The sequence below is a fragment of the Amyelois transitella genome, chromosome Z (genome assembly GCF_032362555.1).
Source record: "Amyelois transitella isolate CPQ chromosome Z, ilAmyTran1.1, whole genome shotgun sequence".
In the NCBI taxonomy this organism is placed as follows: Eukaryota; Metazoa; Arthropoda; class Insecta; order Lepidoptera; family Pyralidae; genus Amyelois; species Amyelois transitella.
In genome coordinates, this window is record NC_083535.1 from 10,885,037 (window position 1) to 10,911,424 (window position 26,388).

At 36.0% G+C, this 26,388-nt stretch overlaps 2 protein-coding genes across 4 annotated transcripts in view; both read left to right on the forward strand.

The window, feature by feature from the left end:
• The window catches only part of LOC106134006 (calcium-binding mitochondrial carrier protein SCaMC-2), a 33,804-nt gene extending 27,242 nt beyond the window's left edge, over window positions 1–6,562 (forward strand). For all 3 annotated transcript variants that reach the window (XM_060953628.1, XM_060953629.1, XM_060953630.1), the window contains 3 exons: window positions 4,078–4,236; window positions 4,415–4,991; window positions 6,127–6,562. In XM_060953628.1, the coding sequence (XP_060809611.1) occupies window positions 4,078–4,236; window positions 4,415–4,991; window positions 6,127–6,311 (921 nt within the window). In that variant the 3' untranslated portion in view covers window positions 6,312–6,562. The remainder of the gene's footprint in view (window positions 1–4,077; window positions 4,237–4,414; window positions 4,992–6,126) is intronic.
• A 3,575-nt stretch (window positions 6,563–10,137) lies between these two features.
• Window positions 10,138–25,996, forward strand: LOC106133973 (ATP-binding cassette sub-family F member 2). Its single transcript, XM_060953443.1, has 12 exons — window positions 10,138–10,276; window positions 10,472–10,635; window positions 12,487–12,693; window positions 14,962–15,150; window positions 16,009–16,152; window positions 16,839–16,962; window positions 17,578–17,776; window positions 18,320–18,499; window positions 18,787–18,927; window positions 19,374–19,565; window positions 20,781–20,984; window positions 21,425–25,996. The coding sequence occupies exons 2-12, from the start codon at window positions 10,482–10,484 to the stop codon at window positions 21,557–21,559; spliced, it is 1,869 nt and encodes a 622-aa protein (XP_060809426.1). The 5' UTR covers window positions 10,138–10,276; window positions 10,472–10,481; the 3' UTR covers window positions 21,560–25,996.
• The last annotated feature ends 392 nt before the right edge of the window (window positions 25,997–26,388 follow it).

The window sequence follows — 26,388 nt, forward strand, 5'->3', positions numbered from 1 at the left end:
GGTATAGTTCAGTTCTATTTTTATCATTATCGTTAGTTAGAAGGTACTGTAAGTTTTTATATCTGATTCTAGAAAATTTACCGCAATAACTGATCTAGACTGTGCTGTACTTTGCACTGAACACAACTGTATAAACATACTAATACAAAGAAAGGTTCATTGGTTTTTATATGAAAAATAATATCAGCATGTAGGAAGTAGGAAGGAAATCGTAAAGTTATTTAGCAATTTCTCCACGGTCGCTCCTATTTAATTGACGCTAATATTAATTAGATCCACTCGAGTTGCGCCCTACATTCGTTCAAAATCAGGTTATGCAACTGCCTAGATCAATGACTGGCCCGTCTATTCATCTTTAAATGTATTGTCTATATATTAAAAGATCTTCTTTATACCGATCTATTGTATTTTAAATAAGTAAGTATTGCTTAAAAGACTAAGGGATTGCCTAATTTAATTGAGATTCGTCTTTTAGGCGATGGGCTAGCAACCTGTTACTAATTGAATCTCAATTCTATCATTAAGCCAAACATCTGAGCGAGGCCTTTCGGTCTATTGATGACTGTTGGCTCTGTCTACGCCGCGAGGGACGTATGATGGTATGTTATGTTATGCTTTAAAGTTTGTTAACCAGTTTTGATAAAAACTGATTGTAGAACGATTAAGAATTCAACGAGGATGCCTATGCTGATACATATTAGGTTACGTAGGTAATTCAATGTTACAAAGAAGATTGGTAAAAATTTACATTGTACTGTACATATAAGTCAACACCAATAAACGTGAAGCCAAATTAAGCATTGGACTTGTTATAATTTAACCAATGGCTTTAACATAAAAAGTCAGCAGACTTTAAAGCCGGTCATCAATTATGCAAAATTAGGCTACAAAATTAATAGTTTCTGACTTAACAAGTACGTTCATTATGTGTGCACAGTTAGAGATAAGGTAGTGATAATAAATTGAATGTAGTACATCGTTGAGTACCCTTGTAACTGAACTGCTATATACTGCTTCTACGTGCTCGTGCCTATTATACGTATAGGAATGAACCTTTACTTTCCTGACTCTTAAAAATTATCCTTTCTTCATCATTCTCAAAGATGACAATAGAGTTAGGAAACCCAAAATTTTTCTGTGTAAAAATTTAAGTATTCGGAAGTTCATTTCAACATGGTTTAAACTTGACATAGATAGATATATATTTAGTAAATGATATGATTTATTTAGAGTAATTTTCGACGAATTCATACAAAAACTACTGAAACGTTTTGTTTGAGAAGAGTTCAACGTTAAAATTGACAAAGGCAAATTAACACGCGAGTGAGGCCGCAGATGCTTGTGTAACTGTAAAATTATTCTTTTACACGTGTCTAATCTGACGCGACAATAACGTAGACCGACACAAGTGACGTGTTTTACTCAAATTAGCCTCTACGCATGGATCTGTTTGAGACATTGACCTCGATACCCAAAAACCTAGACAAGTTGAGGTCAATACGAAGGTACTCATAGGGCGTGTCAATAAATTATTTAAGTTTCAAATGTAAGTGATTTCATACGGTTTTCCTTTATTGGGACTTCAGGAAATCTATTCTTATCTAGCATATGTAAAATAGCCACTTCTTGTTGGATTTTTAAAAATTAGGTTTTTAGGGTCTCGCTGATGATCTCTCGTAATGTGAATAAAAGTAAATTTTATGTGTCTGGGCCTTTAACCCTTCAGCACACAACTCTAACACCCCGCTTTAACCTTGCTGCAGTTGGGCAACAAATGCTAGACGTTGAGCCTTGGCACCAATGGACCACGGCCTAGGTCAAAATCAAACGATCTCCAATCACATCGGTCTTAATGCCGACAATGCCTTTTCCCACACAAGTTAAAAATGTGATCCTGTTTTCTGTTCAACTTGTCGTAGATTTTTTTTTTAATAAGTGTGCCACTGATCTTTGTTTGCATGCGGATATGTCTACGTACTCATAAACTTTCTAATTAGTTTCCATATCCGTCAAGTTACGATGACAGCGAAACGAGGAATTTCGCAAACTTCGTGAACCGGATATCGTAGCAATCACAGAGGATAGGATATTTTCTTTTTTTTTCTATATTGTCTCTGTTGAATACATACGATACCATTTTAGAGCATAATTAGCTTAGTAGCGTATTTTAAGATCTTAGGAGAAAATTTAGTTCTACATCTACTTAATTATTTATTTTTGAATACAAAGATAGCTTCAGAAAAATATTTGTTAAGCCTTTCCACGACATTTAAGTTCTGCCTTATGCGGAACCATGGTTTCAAAACCTACAGTTTGAGAGTAGTCCAGTGTACTTTACGATTAGATAGGCGAGCTGAAAAAAAAACACAGAAAGGCCCTCTATGGCTACACAGCTCAATCTATATCTATGGTCTGCCCTAATCTTATCTATGATCATCTTTTAATATGCCTTGACTTTTGCAATCTCAGATTGAAATTAAAACTGAGGACGAAGCCAATGCGATGACTGCAGTTGTCAAACATGTCCAACTGTCATTTGACCACCGTTCGTAGGAACATAAATTCCGCTCTGTACATTTTAATTTATTTAAATAAGAATATCTTATTTAAATGTTTGCTATGTACAGAGCGGTGGAATATATTTTTAAAATTCTGGTTTACACAGGAATGATCGTGGCCAAACAAATGGCGTGGCAGTGCAAGTTTAATTTTGCCCTGTTCACAGTTAACCTGGACGGCAATGATACAATTTCCTTCTATTTCAAAGATGCTACGGTAATTAGTTGTGAATACATACTTAATATTGTCGAAAATCTGTAATAAAGATGTCCTTAATATGAAGGTTGTAGCTGTATTGTTAATTCTTTAACGTACAACTGATGGCAGATTAATCTTACCCCCTTCTGATAGATCTTTCTCTATTTCTGGACTTTATTGAGATCAGTTTCAGGGATTAATCCCTATTTACCTAAAAATATTTTTAATAACATGACAAATAATCAGAAATCAATGGAGTTCTATAGTATCTAATGAACAGTGTACTTTAATTTTGCGACAGGCTGAAAGGCTGACAACGAGAGCGAAAATATGGAGTTCAAATACACGATCAAAAAAAATACCCGGTTGCAAAGGAGAAGACGAAGCGTTGTGCACTGTAAAACTCAGTCATTTGTTACGTAACTTCAGTTACAGTAATGTATACGAGTATAGTTGAATAGTTTTCTGGAGTTGTTATCACTGCAGTAGTTATTGTAAAGTAGATATCTTTTTTATTTTAACTACATACAAATCACCCTGTTGATATAATTATAACTTTTATTAAACATATCACTTATTTAATTTAAAAAATATATTTACAAAACACATACCATGCTAATTTGCAAACCAATTTGACGATAAATATATTGTAATAAATAGAAATTGTAAAATAGTTAAGACAATATACAAAAAAACCATCATTACACGATGTTTAGTCAAATTGGTGTAGTTAGAAAAAAATTTAGTAACCCAGCGCATAGCAAAGTGTTTAATACATTGTACGTATTATGTTACAATTCATTATTTTTCAGTCGTTAAACACTAACATTAGTGAAATTGGCCATTAGTTGAACAAAGTGCTAAGAAAAACGAACGTATCTATCGCTTTTGTCTGATTAAAGTTTCGGTATAATGATTTGATCTATAATTTTGTATGACAAATGTACTCTAGCTAGTGTTCAAACGTGTAAAGACTTACATCTATTAAAGGGGCTGCAGTTTTAGCAAGACAGCTAAAACTGCAGCCCAAAATGGATTGTGGAAGGCCAAACAGAATCGTTTAAAGATTCGACACTTACGTTCCAATTTTTCATCTCACGTCTGGGGGTCTGTTCACGAAGCTTGACAAAGTATACTCTCGTATATAAATGTACTCTCCGTTTTTATACCTTTGGTTATCCTAAGTGAAACAGCAAGAGCAGATTACTTATGCCTTGTTCACCTTAGTGAAAAAAGATGTCGTAAAATCAACTTCACACTGAACTCTTGTTCTTTAATTGTAATTATATCAGTCAACTAATGAATTAATCCTCTTTGCAGTATCTGGACATCGGGGAGGACATGAACGTCCCCGATGACTTCACCCAGAGTGAACTCCAGACCGGCAAGTGGTGGCGCCACCTGCTGGCCGGCGGCATTGCGGGCGCGGTCAGTCGGACTTGCACTGCCCCGCTTGATAGACTGAAGGTGTTTTTACAGGTAACATAGTTTTGTCGTGTCATATAAGCACTTAGCAGAAACCAAGCTTTGAAGTAGATCAATCGAGAAAGAACTTCACAACTTTAAAATAACCGGGGCTCATTCTGAAAGATTTTTCATTTGAAACACAAGCCACTCACCCTTCAATGTTTCTTACCCACGTTCTCTTCTTTTTCAGGTTAATCCAACCAGAGAGAATATGTCAAAATGTCTTATGAGAATGATAAACGAGGGCGGCTTCACAGGTCTGTGGCGAGGGAACGGCATCAACGTTATAAAGATTGCCCCCGAATCCGCGATAAAGTTCGCCGCGTACGAACAAGTCAAAAGGTTGATCAAAGGCGAGAAGAGAAACCAGCCGTTAGCAATACACGAACGATTCGTGGCGGGCGCCACCGCCGGAGCCGTCAGCCAAACTGTGATCTACCCACTAGAGGTGCTAAAGACAAGATTAGCTTTAAGAAAAACAGGCCAATACTCTGGTATTGTCGACGCGGCGAAGAAGATTTACGCAAGAGAGGGGTTGAAGTGTTTCTATAAGGGTTACATTCCAAATATTTTGGGGATCGTGCCGTACGCGGGCATCGACTTGGCGGTGTACGAGACGTTGAAGAAGAAGTACATAAGCAAGTATCAGTCGAACAATGAGCAGCCGGGGATGCTGCTGTTGTTGGCGTGCGGGAGCGCCTCGTGCACGCTGGGGCAGGTGTGCTCGTACCCGCTGGCGCTCGTGCGGACAAGGTTGCAAGCGCAAGGTTGGTATACACCATTCGATCAATTATGTACCTCGATGTATGAACCTCACTTTATTTGGACAGCCTGTCCTTTGTGCATCTTTTTACTACAACTTGTGTTGGTTAAATATAAAAATACAGACTACGTGACTTGATCCTAAACTCGTATCTCAGCGTAATAAAATATTCGTAGTCTTTCAAGCAGCTTAGGTTTGTATAATTATTGTTGTGCGACTTGTCATATCGATTAGACGTAGACACAACAAGCTTAAGTTTCATGACGTCCGTTCAGTGCTCCTTTTGCTTTGCTGACCAACACAGCGAACCCAGATGTTGAAAGAAAGATTACGTTTAGTTTCCATTTATGCTGGTGTCATTTTGTTTCTGCGTAATATGGTTTTCCTGAAGCGATAAAAGCTGATGACGTGAACTTAAAGTGTCATGTAGTCACTTAATTGCACAGTGTTTTATCCAAATATTTGAAAATATAAGGACAATTGATTGAAGAGTTCATAAATATTATAGTAGAAATTCTGATTAAAGTTATTGATGTTGCTTTGCTTAATTTTTGTCTTTATTTACTTAATAACAATGAATATTCAGTACATGCCATTTAAAAGAGTAACATTAAGTACATATAAGATAATATCAATCTACCATTTATTTGTACAATGTTTAATAGTAAACACAAATGAGATGTCCGGAAAATTTCCGACATATGGTAACCATACAGTCTAGACATTGGCTCGCCGTTATCTATGTTATCGAGACTAATCGGCGTTGACTTCAGACTTCATATCACGTTGTAGATACTGATGCCTGGGTTAGCTATCCTGGTACCTTGTTTTAGGTTTGCGTAGCAAAATTGTTTTCAGTATGTACTTTTTTTAAACCTATTGGGAACGATCCTTTTCTGATATATTTCATACACTGAAGATGCGTGGGTGATAGCAAAAGCATAGGTTTATTAACGTTTATTGAAAAATGAAAATTAAACATATTTTATTTGGAAACAAGAACAAGTACAATTTAACTAACATAGGATAACGATGACATCTGCAGAAGTTATGAAACTGGCAATCGCAGATGTCAACGCCCACCTCCAGAAATTTAAAAAATATAAATTTATAATTTAAATTTGTTTTCGTCTTTCCAGAAAAAGCAGCGAAAGGTATCGAGGGTACGATGCGTGGTGTTTTCCGCGAGATCGTCCAAAGGGAAGGTATCACGGGGCTGTACCGCGGCATCACGCCCAACTTCATCAAGGTGATCCCCGCCGTCTCCATCTCCTACGTGGTGTACGAATACGCCAGCCGCTCCCTCGGCGTCAACATGACGTGATCGCCTCCACACCGCGCGGCAACGAGCTCAAATCCTTAATTCTCTAAGCATAGCATTGCATTTCGTTGTAAATACCTCTCGTGTAAGTCTTATTTATTCGTGAAATAATTCTAATTATGTAATTAATAGGTCTATCTCGGTATTTATTGTTGTGCAGTTCGCTTGAATCGAAATGAATATGTGGAATGTGACAAGCTTTCAGTGACACTGGAAGGGCATCTGTGATTATAATAAATTATGTAATATTTTTAGTTTTTATTTTTTTATTTATTTTCCTTTTTGCGGCTATTTGTTACGTGAACCCTGTTGGCAGTAAATAGGAATCACTTGAAAAAGGAATTATATTAATAGATTAATTTTGAATCTTGTTTTCCTTCTACGTCAATGTAGAATTCTTTTTACTTCTTACATTGTAGCCTTTTTATTCCACTTTATTATAATGAAATTCAAGTTTCTTCTTTATATTTTATTTATTTTCTTTTTAACCAGGCCCTGTCCGCCACATGATCCCTGTTGGTGGTAAATAGGAATCACTTTTTGTTTAAATTTAATGACATTTAGATGAATTCTAAATCTCAGTTTTTTCCTTCTTCAAGGTCATCTCGCTACTTTTTACAAAGTACTTTTTTACTTCTTTATATTATAGTGAATTTGAGGTTTCTACTAGCCTATGCCAGTAATAGGATGGTTTGAAACCTCATTTGTTATTCTATGTGCTTTGGCATAAAATTCTATACTGTAAACCGAAATACCTATTAGTCCAAGGATCTCCCCGAGGCACCATTGAAGGTGAAGGTTTAAGGGGTTTCACGTATAAATCGGAGGTACATTGAGCTGTGATAGCTTTCTAGATAGACTCGCACTGTTTATTCAAATTTCTATAGTTACCTAAACGTGCAAAAAAAGCCAACCTTTTTTTTCGTGTCAATTGAAACTTATGTAAATACATAAGTTTCAGTTTTTTTAAGACAGTCACTATTATGAGGTAATTTAAAATACTTTCAAAGTCCATTTACAAATTTATTTACGAGTTTGATAATATAATAAAAGACATTGTTTTTCATAGAAATCTGATTATTTCTATGACGAGGCATAATTTGTCCAATAGTTTCATTAGATAATCTACAAAAAATTGTTGAAGTATTCAAATATTAATAATATGACAAAAAATTACATAGATAGTAATAAATGTATCTTGCCTTCACAGTTTTTCTGTTTAGTTTGATAGAAGTAGAATAGTATGAATCTTAAAATTTTCTCTCTTCAAATCAGTGTTAGGTAAACTTTAAAATTTTCATAATAATAGATAATAAAATAAGGGGCTTGTTGTCTTCATAGTGACAAAATGTATCATTCCTTGCAATGTTTGATGAAAGGTGCGACTGTTATGATTTGATTAATGCACTATACAATTATTTATGAAACAAGGGATGACTGAAAATGACTGCATTTCGCCTTTCCTTAAAAAAATACTTCGAGTTCAGTGGGGATTGAATTAGATTTAGATCCGCGCCAATTTTAATCACAAGTGGCAATGAGATGGAAATGATGCCAAATTAAATTGATTTTATCTTGCATTATTAACAGAGGAACGTCAGGCTAGATGTGCTGTACCTATAAAATATGTTCTTTCGTTTTTTTTTGCTAAATATTTTGTGGAGGAAAAAATTATTATCAGCTTAGTTCTTTAAAAAAAAGTAATAATGTGAGATTGAACAAATAAGTGGTACGTACATTACATCAAATAGTATAACATACACTGCCATTAGATGTTAATTCTAAGTAAATATTTCTTTATTTTTACGATTGCAGATATAGAGCCGCACCTTTCGTAAATTAAACTTTATAAAACTTTAACTCAATTTATCTATTGTTACTGCTTATTCCTACTTAACCTTACTGTACTTTATAGGCCTTTACATATAGTTATATTGAAATGATTTCGCTTTAAAATATTTATGGTGTACTTACGTAAGAATTTAGATAGATTTTGAATTGAGCTACTTACACTGTGGTGTCGCTATAGAACTATACAAAATATATTTAAGCCTAAGCATAGTTTATGAATGGATGTAGAGATCTTATGACCCGTTGTCATTACATTCGCTATTATCGAGTAAAGCCAAGTGTCTTCGTACATTGTTGTTAATACTGATAAATTATAATCTTATAATGAATCTCAAAATAGGTACCTATATTTAATGCGATAGTTCATTAAAAAAACTGAAACAGTATATTTGGCATAGGTTCATTTCATTATTTGGCAAAGATCTCTGATGCACACGTTAGGTACGCGTGCACTTTTTAGAGAATTTGATTCTTTGGAGGTTTACAGCGATGCATGATGAACTCTCACTTGTCCCGGAGTTAATGAGAGCCACAAAGAATTTATTTCAAGAAACTGCTACTTTCTGGTAAATATAAGGCTAATAATCAACGATTTTTTCGACTACAAAATTATAAACATGATGATTACGGAATATAATTTGCCGTGAAAAGTCTAACATTCTAGAATGCTCTAGAATTAGATCGATATAAAGTACAATTCTGAATACATGTTAATAAATTCATGAAATTCTAGATTTATGTCTGTCCTGTTTTTTAAAACTCATTTCATTGCATTCTCCTACTTTATTCTAATTTATTCTTTATGTGTAAACCACACATTCTTTTATGTTGTACAAAACCCTACCCATTTGAAGTCATTGCTATCGTTACTATCAAGATAAAGTGTATCCTTGGTAACTATGAAATATTTTGTTGTTTTGATAGAATTTTAAAAACTATTATTGTCTGTTGAGATTACCTAATAAATATATTTAAAAATAAACTGGTTTTTGTAACACACGCTTTTCCAAAAGTTTGCATCATCGGAGCTTCTGTTTCAAGTAATCGTGAGATCCCGCCAGTTCGTAATATCAAGTTTATTTCTTACTGTGTGGGCAGACCCAACAGTCTCAAAAAGACAGAAAGGGCACACCAGCTGGATAGTATAATGATAGATTTGAGATTCAGACAGCGACAGGTTGCTAGCCCAATTCCAAGTTTGCCTTTCTCTTGATTGCCTCTTACAATCTGTACGGAAAGAGAAGCAGCTGGTACACACAGTTTTTACTTCGCTATCAGATCAGCAAAAATTAATGTGCCGATTCCCTTTGTCACCATTTACCTACGCCATCCATGGGACAGATGAGAGTCATGATAGAGTGGTCCTAAGTATTTTAAAATGAAGGGAACCACACGAACCATCAAGTGGTTCTCAGCATTTTATATTAAGTCCACTTTTACCTCAATAAAAACCACACAAAATTACATGCCTATTCTTTACGGGGTAGACAGAGCCAACAAACTCGAAATGACTGGAAGGCCACTCTGGTCAGCTGTTTTATCAGTGACCATATTTTTTTTTGACAAAATGTATTCATATGTATCCTTTAGTACGATTACATATTTTTAATTCACGTTTCTATCCCTTATGGGTAGGCATACCAGTTCATATTTAGAACGATTAACTAACTAATAAAAGTTGGGTCTCTTAACGCCTTTAAATTAAAATTTACCGCCTAAGCAGCCGGGCTGAATCAAAGCTAGTGTGCGCTAGCAATAATGGAAGATTTTAACTTATTAGGTACCTACATTTTTTTGTATGTACCTACTTAGTTTAACAAAAAAAAATATAGGTATTATACCTACATAGGTATTAAAATAACCGAATCGACCCAAAGAAATTGTACCAATTTTATTTTTTATCATTCTGAGAATCGGCCACAACAAAAAAAAATACCATGACGTCTGCTCCGTCCGTAGTCTATGGTTTTTGTCTATGAAAATCATCTTTCTCTTTCGTACTTTATAAGCGATCCGGCGACATTTGCGAACTCGACAAACGAACTGTCTTTCTTTCTTTTGAGGCAGCACGTGTAGACGCAGACAAGTCATTTTAATAATTCAATAAAACTATTTAGGTATTTACTTTGTTTTATCCCCATAATCATCTTATATTGACGTAAACAATAGTTGCGCTAAATCAGGCTATATCAGTACAGTGAATTGTGTATGTAGCACATAAATTAAACATGCGAACCAAAGTGTCTCCCAAGTGCATTGATTAGAATTTTATTGCTTTTAAGACGTTGGTAAATAATCTACATCTCTTTCAGTTTAGAAACTATGCCGTCGGACGCAAAGAAAAGAGCACAACAGAAGAAGAAGGAGCAGGCTAGTAATAGAAATAAGAAGCCTGTGGCGAGAGTTACTAACGAGGAGAATGGAGACACTGCAACCAACGGTTCCGCCAAAGAAGACCGGGAGCTAACCGCTGAAGGTGAGAAATCTAATTCTACATCATGAAATTTTGAGCTTTTGATTAAATTCCGTATTTTGGTACTTCTTGTAACCTAACCTATAAGGTCACAATCCATAGTATTCCATAGATGGCTTCAGTGATTCATCTAATGTACTAACAATAAAGTAAGCAGTATATTTTTCCGTAATTGTGAATAAGTACTTTTTGTAGACAATAACATCAGCTTTTTGCCGTGAAGTAAATTTTAGTTTAGTAATTCAAAGGTGTTTCCACCTTTTAATACCTGCATGAGGTTTTTAATTCAAGAAACAATAATTGATACATTAGTTTATTAAAAATGTGTTATGATATTCTTAAGACCCACACATACAAATAGTTGTCTATATCCCTTATGGGGTAGACAGAGCCAACAGTCCCAAAAAGACTGATTGGCCAAGTTCATCTGCTCGGCTTAATGATGGAATTGAGATCCAAATAGTGACTTAAGACTGATAAGCATTCTATTGCTTGTGGATGGCGGCATAAGAGGTGTGATTAAGGCATAGATATAGGTAAGCATATTAATCTAGTGTAAGCAGGTTTGGTTACAAAGAAAAAACATATTTCTGTGCAGTTTGTATATGTCAATCAATGTAAAAACTGGGATTCTTCTTTTAGAATTCCATTAAATCTCAATTCAACCATAAAGCAGTCTATCTAGTTAAACATTGCTGTGGAGTATTGTGACTATAAGGTTGAATTATGAAGTTTAAAATACTTAATTTTCTGTTGTTAATAATATATCAAAACTATTGCAAAAAGCTTTGTTCTGGATTATGCTATAATAATTTACACAAATTTTGTTATGTTGTTAACAAACAAACACATGCTGCTTTTTTTTTTCTTTCGCAACATTTTAAAAGAAAAAAAATATTTTCTTCATTTACTGTCAAAAATTTTTGGAATTTCAAAGGCCTTAAATTATAATTCTTGAAATCATTAACTAAGACTGATATTAATCTGTCACAATAGTTGTCTTGAGTTCTGCATTTTACAATCTATAAAATTTCTCACTGCAGTCACGGATGACTGAATTAATGTTACATCACCCAAGAAACTATTGTAATGGTTGCGGGTACAACTTTATGTAACACTTTTTTTCTGTTATAGTAACAGCTTCTTTTGTATGAACTTTTATTTGTTCGATTTATATTGTAGTACACATATACAAGTAGTTGGCCGTGCCGTGTGGTTCCCGGCACCAATACAAAAAAGAATAGAACCACTCCATCTCTTTCCCATGGATGTCGTAAAAGGCGACTAAGGGATAGGCTTACAAACTTGGGATTCTATTTTAGGCGATGGGCTAGCAACCTGTCACTATTTGAATCTCAATTCTATCATTAAGCCAAATAGCTGAATGTGGCCATTCAGTCTTTTCAAGACTGTTGGCTCTGTCTACCCCGCAAGGGATATAGACGTGACCATATGTATGTAAGTAGTTGGCCACAAAATGATCTTTATTTTCACATTTTTCAACACTATAAAGCTCTGGCATATTTTAGCAGACCTGTAATACAGCCACTTAGGGTGCAGCTGGGATATATATGTGAGAAAGTATTTGGAAATTATTACACAGCTTTATTCGGACCCATTTGGGGAATTTATGATCCCTTCAGTGTTAGTTCCATTGGTAATATTAAAAATCTTTCTTTTTATTGCAATACTGTATTGTTTGCTTTTCATTACATCCTTGACAGACCAGAATCTTTTCCAGGCATTAGTAATTCTTCTTTCTATTTCAGTGTCGCATCTGGTTATCAAATGATACAATTTGACCAAGATATCCTTAGATTCCAGCTTATAATACATTGTTTATGTTTATTTCAGAGGCGCTATGCCTTAAGCTGGAAGAGGAGGCGAAGATGAACTCGGAAGCAAGATCGTGCACCGGCTCCCTGGCCGTCCATCCCCGTTCCCGAGACATCAAGATAGCCAACTTCTCCATCACCTTCTATGGGAGCGAGCTACTCCAAGACACTCTACTGGAGTTGAATTGCGGGAGAAGATACGGCCTAGTCGGTCTCAATGGCTGTGGTGGGTATTTTAAGCAGTTGCCTAAGATTTGAATGCACTTTGTTTTTTTTTTATTGACAACGCGAACGTTTTAAAGGATATTTAGTTGCAGCTTATTTGCAGTTGTGTATATCATATAATTTTACATGGTTTTAAGCGTTCGTTTTTGATGCGTAAAATGTTGTACAAAGCTTTTTGCTCACCAGGCTTTCTTATGATGTAAAACATTCCTGTAGACTAAATTCTAAATACATTATTGGTGACAAGATGGTCATTTGAATTTGAAAAGATGAATGGCTTCAAGATAAGGTCATTTTTTTTATTAACGGGTTGGGCTTATTTGAGGCTCTAACATTCCCCACTTGTATTCTCAGCATATTGGCTCTAAAGCTCCAATAGATGTAAGTGATATTCTAAACGCGATCGAATATTTGCATTATTTTGTATACAAGCTTGTGTTACTTATTGCAATGGTGAGGGAAATGATTGTGTGGAAATCCACACATTCACTGTAACAGTAACTGGATGTGTAAACGTGATTAAATATGGGTTAAGTTCCCCAACAAAGGTTACAAAGGTCATATGGCAGTCACTTTCTATAAAATCCTAATATACCCAATCCAGAATTGTGGTCATAGTCTCACCCCAGGCTCTTCTCCAGGGAAGTAGATGATTTTTTTGTGCAGCAAAGGGGAACGTAAACTATGTTCTGGTAACCGTTAGAAACAGTTAGAAATAATTATTTTGCTTAAAGGATCATGTACGAATATAAGATTGTTCATATAATACTGTTTTAAAGAGAAACCATTAGTATTTTTTGTTAATAACAAATAAACCTTAATAAGGACTATTGACCCGATTATGATTAAATTTGACACGGAAATACTTAAGACTTCGAAAACTAGACGGTTTTGAGTTATACAGGTTATTTTTACGTTTAACATCCCGTAGAAGCAAAACCCGTGCAATGATTAAACTTCTGAATCGATTTCAATGTGTAAGGTTTTCATTTCATAGCATCCTTATTTAACAACTAGCTGTGCCCGCGACTTCGTCCGCGTGGAAAAGTCATTTTGGGCATCAATGAAGCCTTGAAGGATGAATAATTTTCCCCGTTTTTTTCACATTTTCCATTATTTCTTTCCTCCTTATAGTTGCAGCGCGATTTTATATAGCCTAAAGCCTGCATCGATAAATGATCTATTCGACGCAAAAAAAATTTTCAATTCGAGCCAGTAGTTCCTGAGATTCAAAAGCGCGTTCAAACAAACAAACTAACTCTTTAGCTTTATAATATTAGTATAGATGTGTGTGTTGTTCTTTTATGTCCAATTTAGACTTTTTATAAATTATCCGCTAACTGCGCCTAGCGAATTCAATAATTTCTTGTTCTGTGTTGAGCAAAGCCAATGTATGATAACTTATTTCGTAATTGTGGATTCATAAGAGCCCAGGGTCTGCGTATGAACACGATTTTGGAGTGGGTAGATTAGATAGCTAGTGATTACTTAGTTCCCACGGGAGGTCAGGTCAATTATAGTAAAAGAGGATTGATTAAACATGGATATCAAATACACAAACTCTGCATTTGGTTTTATTGTTGTGACCTGAATGAAAACGATTTTTTTCAGAAAAAAAATGTGTTAAGATTACTACCTAAGTATAAGTGTTGAAATTTCTTAGCTAAGCGAACTTTTTGAAGCTTTTGGTAAGAAGGCGAATTATATTTAAAAGCTAGGCTAAAATAAGGGTGATTTTGATTGAGCCGCAAAAAAAAAAGAAAATATAATACTTATACGACGTGAATTTTTTTTTCACAAAAAGAAACAATAATAAAAAGGAGTTTCTCCTGGTGATGACTGGTTTTCCTATACCTTTGAAAATGTAACAATCATGTACATATATTTATGTTAAAATCTTTTAAAGGTTTTGTTGAATATTTTTCTACTTGGTTGCTAATGGGTTTTGTTTAAACTTTTGAAAGATTTTCCAAATTCTTGAGAATGATATTCCATTTATTGATTTGTACGTCCGTTGGTGACTCCTTTCAGCCCTCGCTCGCATAGCATCCACATGTCAAAGCTTAGTTTTATCGAACAAAACTGTAACATATTGACCAAAAATCTAAATATGTCAGGCCGGGTAAATCATGAGCGTATGATAAACTATAATTATGCTTAAAAGATTTTCAAATGGCATAAAAAAGGGTATCGTAAATCACGATCGTTCCGCTCTATACCTACAAATTCTCCCACGTCAAACGCATAATAAATACTATCCTATTTACAGGCAAGTCTTCGCTACTGTCTGCCCTGGGTCGGCGCGAGGTACCCATACCCGACCACATCGACATCTTCCACTTGACCAGGGAGATGCCCGCCTCCGACAAGACCGCCCTGCAGTGTGTCATGGAGGTGGACGAGGAGAGGATCAAACTGGAGAAGCTGGCTGAGGAACTGGCGCACTGTGAAGACGATGGTGAGTTATGGTAGTGTCTCGTTGAAACACTCACATGGGACATAGTTATGTCTTACGGGGTAAATTTAGGAGCCCGGAAGCCTGTATAGGAAATATGCTGAAAATAATAAAATATTTGCGCTGGTAAAGCAAAGATGATGCACGCTCAAAAAAATTGTCATTTATTGTTTCTTCTTATTTTTCTTATTTTAAATTACAAAATGTTTGTTTTTTAACAAAGGAGTTCGGAACACTAAGGAGTTTGTAACAGCCTGATTGGTGTGTACTGTCATCCTTAGTCATCCTGTAACCTATCACTAGTTGAACATGGCCCATGTTCAGCTAGCCAAGGCTCTGTCTACCCCTCAAGGGTGACGTGTGTGGGTGGGGTATAGACGTCACTATGTATGTACGTACTGCTATAAAAATGGGGTGTACACAGTCAATAGACAAAAGTAAGCTATTTTAGCTCGATACCTTCAGAAATATTGACATATTGCTGGTACATCGCCCAAAAAAGGAATCCTAAGTTAATGTTCCTTTTCTGCATTGACAGAATCTGCTATTTCGAACAATGGTTTCAAATATAGATTCTAGACCCAGCAGATTGAGCTGTGCGTTGATATGTCAATTAGTCAGTGTCCTCTTCACTACATAGTATAAAACAAAGTCGCTATTTCATCTGTCTGTATGCTTAAATCTTTAAAATTACGCAACGGATTTTGATGCGGTTTTTTGTAACAGGCAGAGTGATTCAAGAGGAAGGTTTTTATGTATAATTTTTTTTCCGAATTTTGCACCCGTGCGAAGCCGGGGCGGGTCGCTAGTTTTATTTATACCTAACATTAATTCAACTATATTTTTGTCTACGCTGTTTAGACGCACAGGAACAACTGATGGACGTGTACGAGAGGCTGGACGACTTGAGCGCGGACACGGCGGAGGCCCGGGCGGCCAACATCCTGCACGGGTTGGGGTTCACAAAGGAAATGCAACAGAAGGCCACCAAAGATTTCTCTGGAGGTATGAGTTATCCATATTTAATTTATTTAAGGACGTCCTGGTAAAGGGTCAGGTCAAAAGTACCCGAAACCGCCGAGCTTGTATGAAGTGAGTTATGAATGTGGATGAAGCGAAGGAAGTATGCAGAGATCGTGGCAAGTGGAAAGAGGTAGTCTCTGCCTACCCCTCCGGGAAAGAGGCGTGATTTTATGTATGTATGTATGAAAATTATGTTTTACTAATAAAAAACATACATACATATGGTCACGTCTATATCCCTTGCGGGGTAGACAGAGCCAACAGTCTTGAAAAGAGTGAATGGCCACGTTCAGCTATTTGGCTTAATGATAGAATTGAGATTCAGTTAGTGACAGGTTGCTAGCTCATCGCCTAAAAGAAGAATCCCAAGTTTGTAAGCCTATCCCTTAGTCGCCTTTTACGACATCCATGGGAAAGAGATGGAGTAGTTACCTATTCTTTTTTGTATTGGTGCCGGGATCCACACCGCACACATAACAAAATACACAGCAAATAAATCTATTTGACTGATGATGATCATTATGAAAAATATTGCCAAGAGAAATACTAAATTTTGGTCCTTCAGTTATTTTCTTCAACACGTACTTTGTACAGTGCAAGTACAAAGTGCAAGTGTTCATGATAATTTAAAATAATATTGCATTGATGAAATTTTATTAATTTATCAGGTTGGCGCATGCGTATCGCGTTGGCGCGCGCTCTATACGTGAAACCCCATTTATTGCTGTTGGATGAGCCGACCAATCATCTTGATTTGGATGCGTGCGTGTGGCTGGAAGAGGAACTCAAACAGTATGTAGAACATTTTTACAATTTATTCTATTAATATTACATACATACATACATCTGGTCACGTCTAAATCCCTTGCGGGGTAGACAGAGCCAACAGTCTTGAAAGACTTAATGGCGACGTTCAGCTATTTGGCTAAATGATAGAATTGATATTCAACTAGTGCCAGGTTGCTGGCCCATCGCCTAAAAAATCTATCCCTTAGTCGCCTTTTACGACATCCATGGGAAACAGATGGAGTGGTCCTATTCTTTTTTGTATTTGGTGCCGTGAACCACACGGCATTTAATTAGAGAGACATTAATATTACAAAAGGGCTATTTCGCTTATTGTCAAAGCATCACTTAGCGTATAAACTTGCAGCCCATTCTAAAGATTAGTGCATAATATCCCCAAAACAGTGACAGTTCAAAAAAAAAGTTATAGTTACACGGTCCTGGTGGGATAAGAACCTTACCTGAACTCCTGACTGTTGCATAAAAGTATATTTGCAAATGTATCTCGCGTAACACTTCTTATATTTAAAAGCAAGCGAATTAAGTGGGATGTTACATCCTCCTTTTTCACTTTTTTTTCTATCATTGATGCAGATACTAATTTTTTTTTTACACTTCCAGCTACAAAAGAATCTTGGTGCTAATATCACACTCTCAGGATTTCCTCAATGGTGTGTGTACTAACATCGTTCACATGAGCAAGCGGAGACTCAAATACTACACGGGCAACTATGAAGCTTTCGTGAGAACTCGGTGCGAACTGCTGGAAAACCAGATGAAGCAGTACAATTGGGAACAGGATCAAATAGCTCACATGAAGGTAAATAAAATATTCTCTTAAAGAAAGAAGGTAAATAAAATATTATTTTCCCACTGGTTGAATAACATGTACATTTTACATGCAAAACGTTTAAAATGATAAAGAAATAACTACGTAACGAAGTAACTACTACTAAGACTAGCTAGACTTTGGTTATAACCCCTCTGAAGAGTGGAGGGATTTTTTTATATACCAGTTTTTATGTTAGACTAAGCCAACAGTACATCTGTGAATGCCGCAATTAAATCTGAGCAATAGTTGTCGCGTGATGCGAGTACAAACACAAACAGCTAAAAATTCTTAAAATCAAATTACTAAATAGCTTTTTTTTTATAATATCTTTAAAGTATAGACATGGGTCAGTTTCTGTTGTATTATATATGTAAAGATTACTAATTAAGAGTAAACCCTGAACCTACGAGCTGGTATGAGTTATTGAATGAGGTATGCAGGGATCATGTCAAACAGAAATATGTGATTCTGCTCAACCCTTAGGACAAGAGGATCTTATCTTAGTAAATTAGCATAATATTTTTCCCACAGAACTACATTGCACGATTCGGTCACGGCTCAGCTAAGTTGGCTCGTCAGGCGCAGTCCAAAGAGAAGACGCTCGCCAAAATGATCGCCCAGGGGCTCACGGAGAAGGTCATAGATGACAAGACCCTCAATTTCTACTTCCCCTCGTGCGGCAAGGTGCCGCCTCCAGTTATTATGGTTCAGGTGAGTCGGTATATTTAATACCAAGAGCACATCGTTGGTCGAATATCTAAGTATTCAATGGTACATGGGTTCGAATCCTACTGTAGCCTCATAGTTATAATGCAACCGTTCCGCAAGGTGTAGCAAATTTTTGCCATGTTTTTAAAGTACATTAAAACTTCAAACATAGAAAATAATTTTTATCAGAAGAATAACTGTTTTTGAGATTGATGCAGATGAAACTGGACATTAAATTTTATCATCCCAGTCTGTGATGAGCTAATATGATAAATTTGTGTTTGTTTCAGAATGTCTCGTTCAGGTATTCAGACAATGGTCCCTGGATCTACAAGAACCTAGAGTTCGGTATAGACCTAGACACTAGGTTAGCCTTAGTCGGCCCCAACGGTGCGGGGAAATCTACACTGCTCAAGTTGTTGTATGGAGACGTAAGTGATTTTGTAGTATTTCATTTTGCATACATGTTTTATAATTTTAGTACGTCTATTGTTAGTTACTAAGAGTTAAAGCAGTTGTGAATAAATACTAGTTGTTCATCTCTTTTTTTTTTCAGTAACATTCATCAATAATTAAGCTCATTGGCTAAATTTCAAAAGGCGTGTCGTTTTGCGACACAAAAGCCAATAATAGCTTTTTTTACTTTTTTTCTTTATCGTAGACCCTCCATTTCTTAGAATTCAGGTCCTAAAAAATTTACAGAGATAAATATTTTTCTCTAAACTGAAGAGATCTCAAGTAAAAAGTGCTCAGGCCTCTTAGTTTTGTTAAGCGACTTTTCTATAACTAAAAACTATGTGGTAGTCTCTGTCCGCGAATCCCAACTCTTATTTTATCTTTTTTTAACACAAAGTTTGACGACATACGTTCCTTTCAGTTGGTCCCATCAACCGGTATGATCCGCAAGAACTCTCACCTGCGCATCGGGCGGTACCACCAACATTTGCACGAGTTGCTGGACCTGGATCTCTCGCCGCTGGAGTACATGATGAAGGAGTTCCCGGAGGTGCGCGAGAGGGAGGAGATGAGGAAGATCATAGGCAGATACGGGCTTACTGGACGGCAGCAGGTAAGATTTATAATTTATTAGGCAATTGAATACAACAAAAAAAATTGACTGAACAGCAATTTCATTCATAAGTTGAGAATTTATGAACGAAGCAGCTGTTCTGTTAGATAATTATGGAAAAAAGTCATTTTTATATTGAAGTATGTCTAAAAATTTTTAACTAGTATGTTTTGGTTACACAATTGTTAAGATGTACAATATCTGAATATTAGTTGGGCTGAATTGTATATATTTACTACATGTGATGCCCTTTGCCCACGCGTTAAAGCCGGACGCATCCTTATTTATCCGCGAGAGACACCCGAGGTGCTATTGACCATGATCGTGATTAAGTTTCGTGTCATAATGTATAATATACACGACACGATGACACAATGTAAAATTCTTATGTAACATTTTGTTTACTTTGGTAGGCAGAGACTACCTCTTTCCGCTTGCCACGGTCTCTGCATACTTCCTTCGCTTCATCCACATTCATAACTCTCTCGCTCGGCGGTTTCGGGTACTCTTGACCTGACCCTTTACCAGGACGTCCTTAATTTGATCAAGATACGTTCGTTTAGGTCTTCCCACTCCGACCTTACCCTCCACACTCTCCTTGTATATCTGATTAGTCAACCTGCTTTCATTCATCCTCTCCACATGACCGAACCATCTCAACATACCCTTTTCTGTTCCTGTAACTACATCTTCTTTCACATCACAACATTCCCTTATCACGCGCTGTTCCTCATCCGGTCACTCAATTATAGATAGATAGTGGAGAAAAGAGAGAGGTGCTGGAGGAGAATGCTTGGTGTGTCTTGGACAGAGTTCCGCACTAACGTCTCGATACTCCAAGAGCTCGGTATTAAGCAGCGACTATTTCCCTTAGTACAATCTCGCATTTTGTCATTCTTTGGACACGTTACAAGGAGAGGCAACCGATCCATAGAACGGCTTGTTGTCCAGGGTAAAGTGGAAGGCTCTCGACCGCGCGGGAGGTCACCCATGCGATGGACCGACCAAATAAAGTCTGTGATTGGCGGTTCACTTAACGAGTGCAGCAGGATGACTTCCAGCAGGGAGAAATGGCGGGACATCGTAAGGCGCACATTGGCGCCCGCCTCCAACACTACATGATGACCACGACCATTCTGTCAAGAGTGACACGACTGAGAAGAAGAAGTGGAGAAAAATAAAGTTTTAAATTTTTGAATTTTTGACATATCGCAGGTGTGCCCAATGCGTCAGCTGTCCGATGGGCAGCGTTGCCGCGTGGTGTTCGCGTGGCTCGCGTGGCAGACCCCGCACCTGCTGCTGCTGGACGAGCCCACCAACCACCTGGACATGGAGACCATTGACGCGCTGGGCGACGCGATCAACGAGTTCGACGGTGGCATGGTGCTTGTTAGCCACGACTTCAGACTCATTAACCAGGTGAGTTTTGTGCTATATATAGTATACAAATTGATGAAAGAAAGAAAGAAAGGGAAAGAGGCGTGATTTTATGTATGTATGTATGTATAGTATACATATGGTCATGGCTATATCCCTTGCGAGGTAGACCAACAGTCTTGAAAAGAGTGAATGGCCACGTTCAGCTGTTTGGCTTAATGATAGAATTGAGATTCAAATAGTGACAGACAGGTTGCTAGCCCATCGCCTAAAGGAGAATCCCAAGTTTGTAAGCCTAACCCTTGGTCGCTTTTTACGACATCCATGGGAAAGAGATGGAGTGGTCCTTTTTTTTTGTATTGATGCCGTGAACCACACGGCCGCGGCCACGGAGTTTTGTGCTATTGTGTTATTTATATGAAAGTGCAGAATCGTGAGCAAACCCGCACATTTAGTTTTTTAACTTACAAATTGTATTACAGGTCGCTGAAGAGATTTGGATCTGCGAAAACGGCACGGTCACAAAATGGGAGGGTGGCATCCTCAAATACAAGGACCATCTGAAATCCAAGATCCTGAAGGAGAACGCTGACAACGCGGCCAAGATGAGGAAATAGTGACTTGTTCTGCTTCCTAGGCCTTTCTGGGTCAAGCTTAGGCGTGAATCGATAGGGCTTACTTGGACTTTTGACATCGGAATTATTTGAATAAAGCGTAGACATCGGAAAAATTTAAGATAATAGAAATGTCATTTTACTTTGAAAATATAGCAATGATGTATCATCGTCTTGCTTCGCATACAGTGTTCTACGCTGTTGTAAAGCTATCAAATAAATCTCAGAATTGAGATAGTATGTAAACCTTATATTCGTGGCACCAATTGAGACGTCATATTCACCAGTAGTGGGAATTTTGAAAAGTAACCCTATGTTTGACCTCGGATAATTAATTAACTTCAAGCAAAATTTCGGTCCAGCTTTTTAGCCCTGAAAGCGTAATAAACTGATAGACAATACTTTCGCATTTATAATATTAGTATGGAAGTATAGATTCTTCGTGTAAAATTAGTAATAATTCATTCTAAGCCTTAGTCTAAATATGCTCTATCGATTCGGCTTTGTGACGCATTCATAGATATCTGAATAATATATGACGATTGATACACCATAGGCAATTGTACAGGAAATTATAGGGATGATGTGTCTTGCGTATCGCATGAAGTTATAAAGCTGTTAATTAAATATCAGAATTGTCATGCAATATGCAGTACTTACCACTTCTATAGTATTATATTATTCAAAATTCTATGCTGTCTTCTATCTCTTTCTAAACGGTATGTGTATTGTCGTGCCCCTGTAATCATCAATTCGCTAAGTAAAATATTTGTATCATAGCTCAATTGACAATCATTTGATGTTGGTGTTTATAATAAAAAATATTCGTTATTTATATAAAAGTATGTTTTTAATTTTGACCTTTGTTATTTATTACGCCCTTATGTCTAATATTGTGTAATTTTCACTATTTATGACCATTTTTAAACCCTAGGTAATATCTGGAAGTAACATGTATGTACTTGTATGGTAGTACACATTACTCTTCATTTAATTTCACATAGTATATTGTGTGTGTATGACAATTGATAATGTGACTAAAGAAATATAATTTGCTTCTTAGATTCAGCGCTCAAACGAAACTAAATGTTGTTCCTCGGATTATGGCAATACGATTGTTTTATTATAAAAATCTAGTGCGTTTAGCGACATAATAATCACTTTTTGTTATGTATATTCTAATAAAAATGTAATTAAATAAAACAATAAAATTATTACTTAGCGAATTGCTCCGACCACATTGATGGGGATGTGATGGGAATCTAATTTACAAATGCGTTCTTTCATTGAAAGGTTTGGCTTTATAACATAAATTATGGCGTAGACATGTAATTTAAAAGCCTGTATACTATAGACAATGCCCCATGAACTATCCCATAAACAATAGCCCGAAGACAAGAAAACAGTGCCTCGCCTGTAAATTTGAGTTAAAATAATCTTATACTTCCCTATGGAAATGTGCAAGTCACCGTTGAAAATGTTCTAAATAACTGGTTAATTCTTTTAAAATCCATCTTTACATATTGAGTGCAATTCTTAAATGTACGTTAAACATCGCTTTAGGCATTGCATTAGTTGTCCACGTAAGGCATAGTGTGAAATTTAGAGGCGATGTACATAGCGTAAAATAGTAAAAAAAAAACTGTCAAATTAATCCAGGGTTTCTCAAAAAAGGCACCAAACGCGATGATAATTTGATAGCGTCGTCGTTTGGCACAATCAACCGTATTTCAAGTTACGGAACTCTATGAGTTGGTAATAAAGGCGAATTTGCAGAAAATTTGGATACTTTTTTGTTGGCTGTACATACTCGTATGTTTGATGTAACCGTAATACCTTACTAATTGTACCATATGGGCTCATTATATTTTGTATTGCTTTATTAGTACCAATATTTGGCTTAAATGATTAATAGTGTCTGGGACAATGTCTTGAGAAATCCTGTATTAAAACATTGTTAGTCAATGGTTTCATAGCATGATTGCAATATTTTACAATGTAGCTTATATAACTATTTCATAATAATAATTTTTGTATTTACCAGTCACTTTTTGTGAAGAAATTGAACATTTGTGTGCAATCTTGATTTATCAACAATTCACGTTGTAAGATAAACAATAATTGTCTGTTTTCATAAAGAGCAATAATAATGTTCACTGAATAGCTTAGCTTATACACCGCAATTAGAAAGCTTTATATTTACACGAATAATGGATAACGCTTTCATAACTCCCGACCAATCAGAAGGAAGACGTGGAATGTCTTCGCGGGGATTGGTTGAAAATTTGCGGTAGAATATAATAATAACTAGGGATATATTGTAGGTGGAAATAGAAATTAATAGGCTATTGGATTGTTGGATTGTTTTAATTGTTTGGTTTGAAATATCTCGTGGTATATTTCCTTTAGATAGCAGTATTCGCTCTCTCGACATTAACGAATAATATTGTTACGGAATAGTTGTAATATTAACATAAAGATGCGTACTTTCAATATTTTCTTTAAATAGGTAGCGTAAATAATAGCTCGTATTTTTATCGTGAAAATGAAAGGGAACCGGTACAAAAATTTGGATATAAAATGCATAGAATGGAGTCGTTCCGTTTTGCCTCAAATGTTCGTGAACAAAATTTGAAAGTTTTGAATCTAATAAGTCGGATAATAAGCCATCGAGTAAAAAATATTGATATGATACTGCCAGAATGTGATATACATTGATTGCGCTTCCCTCAGTGCCGCCTCAGAAAGTCTACGCATTACCGCTTACACTCGTATAGGTACATTTAAATATGGTACTTAAATTGTGTTCTGTAAAGATTAAATCCTCTTAATTTATTCCTTAGATCGGTGAAGTTATTAGAGAAAAGTCGATTTTTTCCTAAACCGAACCACTAAATAGAAATTAGAAATCGTTGATCAGTTTTTAATCGGTCGTTTGACAAGAGTAAAGCAGTATAATTGATATAGTATTTTTCTTGACATTTTAAATTAGACATATATACCTACCGTAGTATAATTAAATATGTCTAAAACGCTTTTAAGGTTCTATACGCTGTGCAGAAGTATTCAGTCTGAATCTTAAAGACTCATTTAAATGTATTGTTTGAGTGAGAGTGGTTTGAAAATGTGACATGTAGGGCTGTCCACGCATGTTGATAGACATGTTATGTCTTGTCAACGAGCGTGGGTAACCCGCCAGTAGTGAGAAATATACACCAATAATTGTTCTAAGTAGTGAAATATAAAGATCTAGATCGGTTTGTGATCGACAAGTATAAAATTGTGATTATTTGGGCTGTCGATATAACGAATATATATAATCGTGATTTCAAAATGTTGTCTCAATGTTTTCTCTTAAAAATTGACTCGTTTTGGGGGCCGTAATATATATGTGTGTTTAGGTATTACAATAAATAGCCCGTCCCAACTTCGCACGCAGCATGTCCAATCACGGTACTAAACGACGATATAATGAATAAACTGTCATAATATGTTTTTCTACCTTGTTTTTAAAGTTCGAAATTAGACGTCCTAACTTGACTGGAAGCTTATTCTCGTGTATTGTAAGGCGGCTCATTCTTTCTCTGGTAAAGAAAGAAAGATAGCGAATATAAGTCATGCCTTATCAACGTTCCTGAGTAGCCTCACGGGATGTTGCATAAAAGTTAAAAAAAAAAACGTAGGTCGGAAACAATAACAGATAATTCAAATGTATTTAATGCAATCCATCCACTTTGACATAATTTGTTTTATTATATACAGTCACAAAGGGGATGGCAGTATTCCTCTCCCCCGCGAAGTATTGTATAGTGTGTACCACATTAGTATATCATGTATGTAGCGATAGCGGATGCCTTAAACATAGTTCCCAATGCGTATTATTTTTATTAGCAAATGACGTGCTGTCCCAGTAAATGTTATATTTTTTATACAACCGGTTCACAATTTGCACTGTATTGTTGTAAAATGGCCACATGGTAATAGAGCTAGTAATAAAATAATAATTCTGTTTGAATATATTGTTACAAATAGCAACGAAACATTTACTTATTCTTCAATTGGTCTTTTATTAAGAACTCATGCACGTAATGCTTAAGCGGAGTTCTAAGTATATTGGCTTACTAAAATACAGGTATCGGTTTTGTTAATGGCATGAAGTAGCAATTGAACCGGTGAAGTAGGACAATAGTATTTACATTCAAGTTAATTGTTATTATATACAACTGTACGAAAATGAAATATGTATGTTTTATTATGTGTTGCATGTACCTATATATGAATATTGCCGTTACACAAATTCTAGTAGTGTTACCGTTAGATTTACCACATCCGAAGGTTGCTGGTATAGTCTCCAAGTGCCGGGAACCACCATTGGTCCATATTCACACATTTCACAATTTTGATCGTTGTCTTGTAAATATTAATAAAAGATCAAAATTTTTCCAGTCTTTTATTTCGAATTCGCAAAATTGTTCAAGCTGACCTACCCTGATTTAAGTATCTATAACAAATATTACGGTGGTCTGCGGAGTCGATGTATTCGTCGGCCATATGTACGCCGCCCAAATATCTTGATTGTTAACTAAGTATAAATCTCGGCATAAGGTCAAATTCAATATTTTTTTATTTCAAATTCAAAATTGTTATTCATTATTATAGAACATTTCAAACATCAATTAATAATTGCCATATATTTTGGTTTCACAACATTGGTTGACTTCAAATAGTAACTTAAAACCAAGTTTACTGTTTGTTACTTTAACTTACATTCGGCGCACTGACAAACATCGAAATAATATAGGACGAAATTTACATGACAAATTTTATGTTTT

What these genes read in the sequence shown, in the direction of transcription:
- LOC106133973 (XM_060953443.1), top strand. Translation starts at nt 10,482, where the DNA reads ATGCCGTCGGACGCAAAGAAAAGAGCACAACAGAAGAAGAAGGAGCAG. An exon ending in GGCTTACTGGACGGCAGCAG is followed by an intron (nt 19,566 to 20,780) that starts GTAAGATTTATA and finishes GACATATCGCAG; the next exon opens with GTGTGCCCAATGCGTCAGCT. An exon ending in ACTTCAGACTCATTAACCAG is followed by an intron (nt 20,985 to 21,424) that starts GTGAGTTTTGTG and finishes ATTGTATTACAG; the next exon opens with GTCGCTGAAGAGATTTGGAT.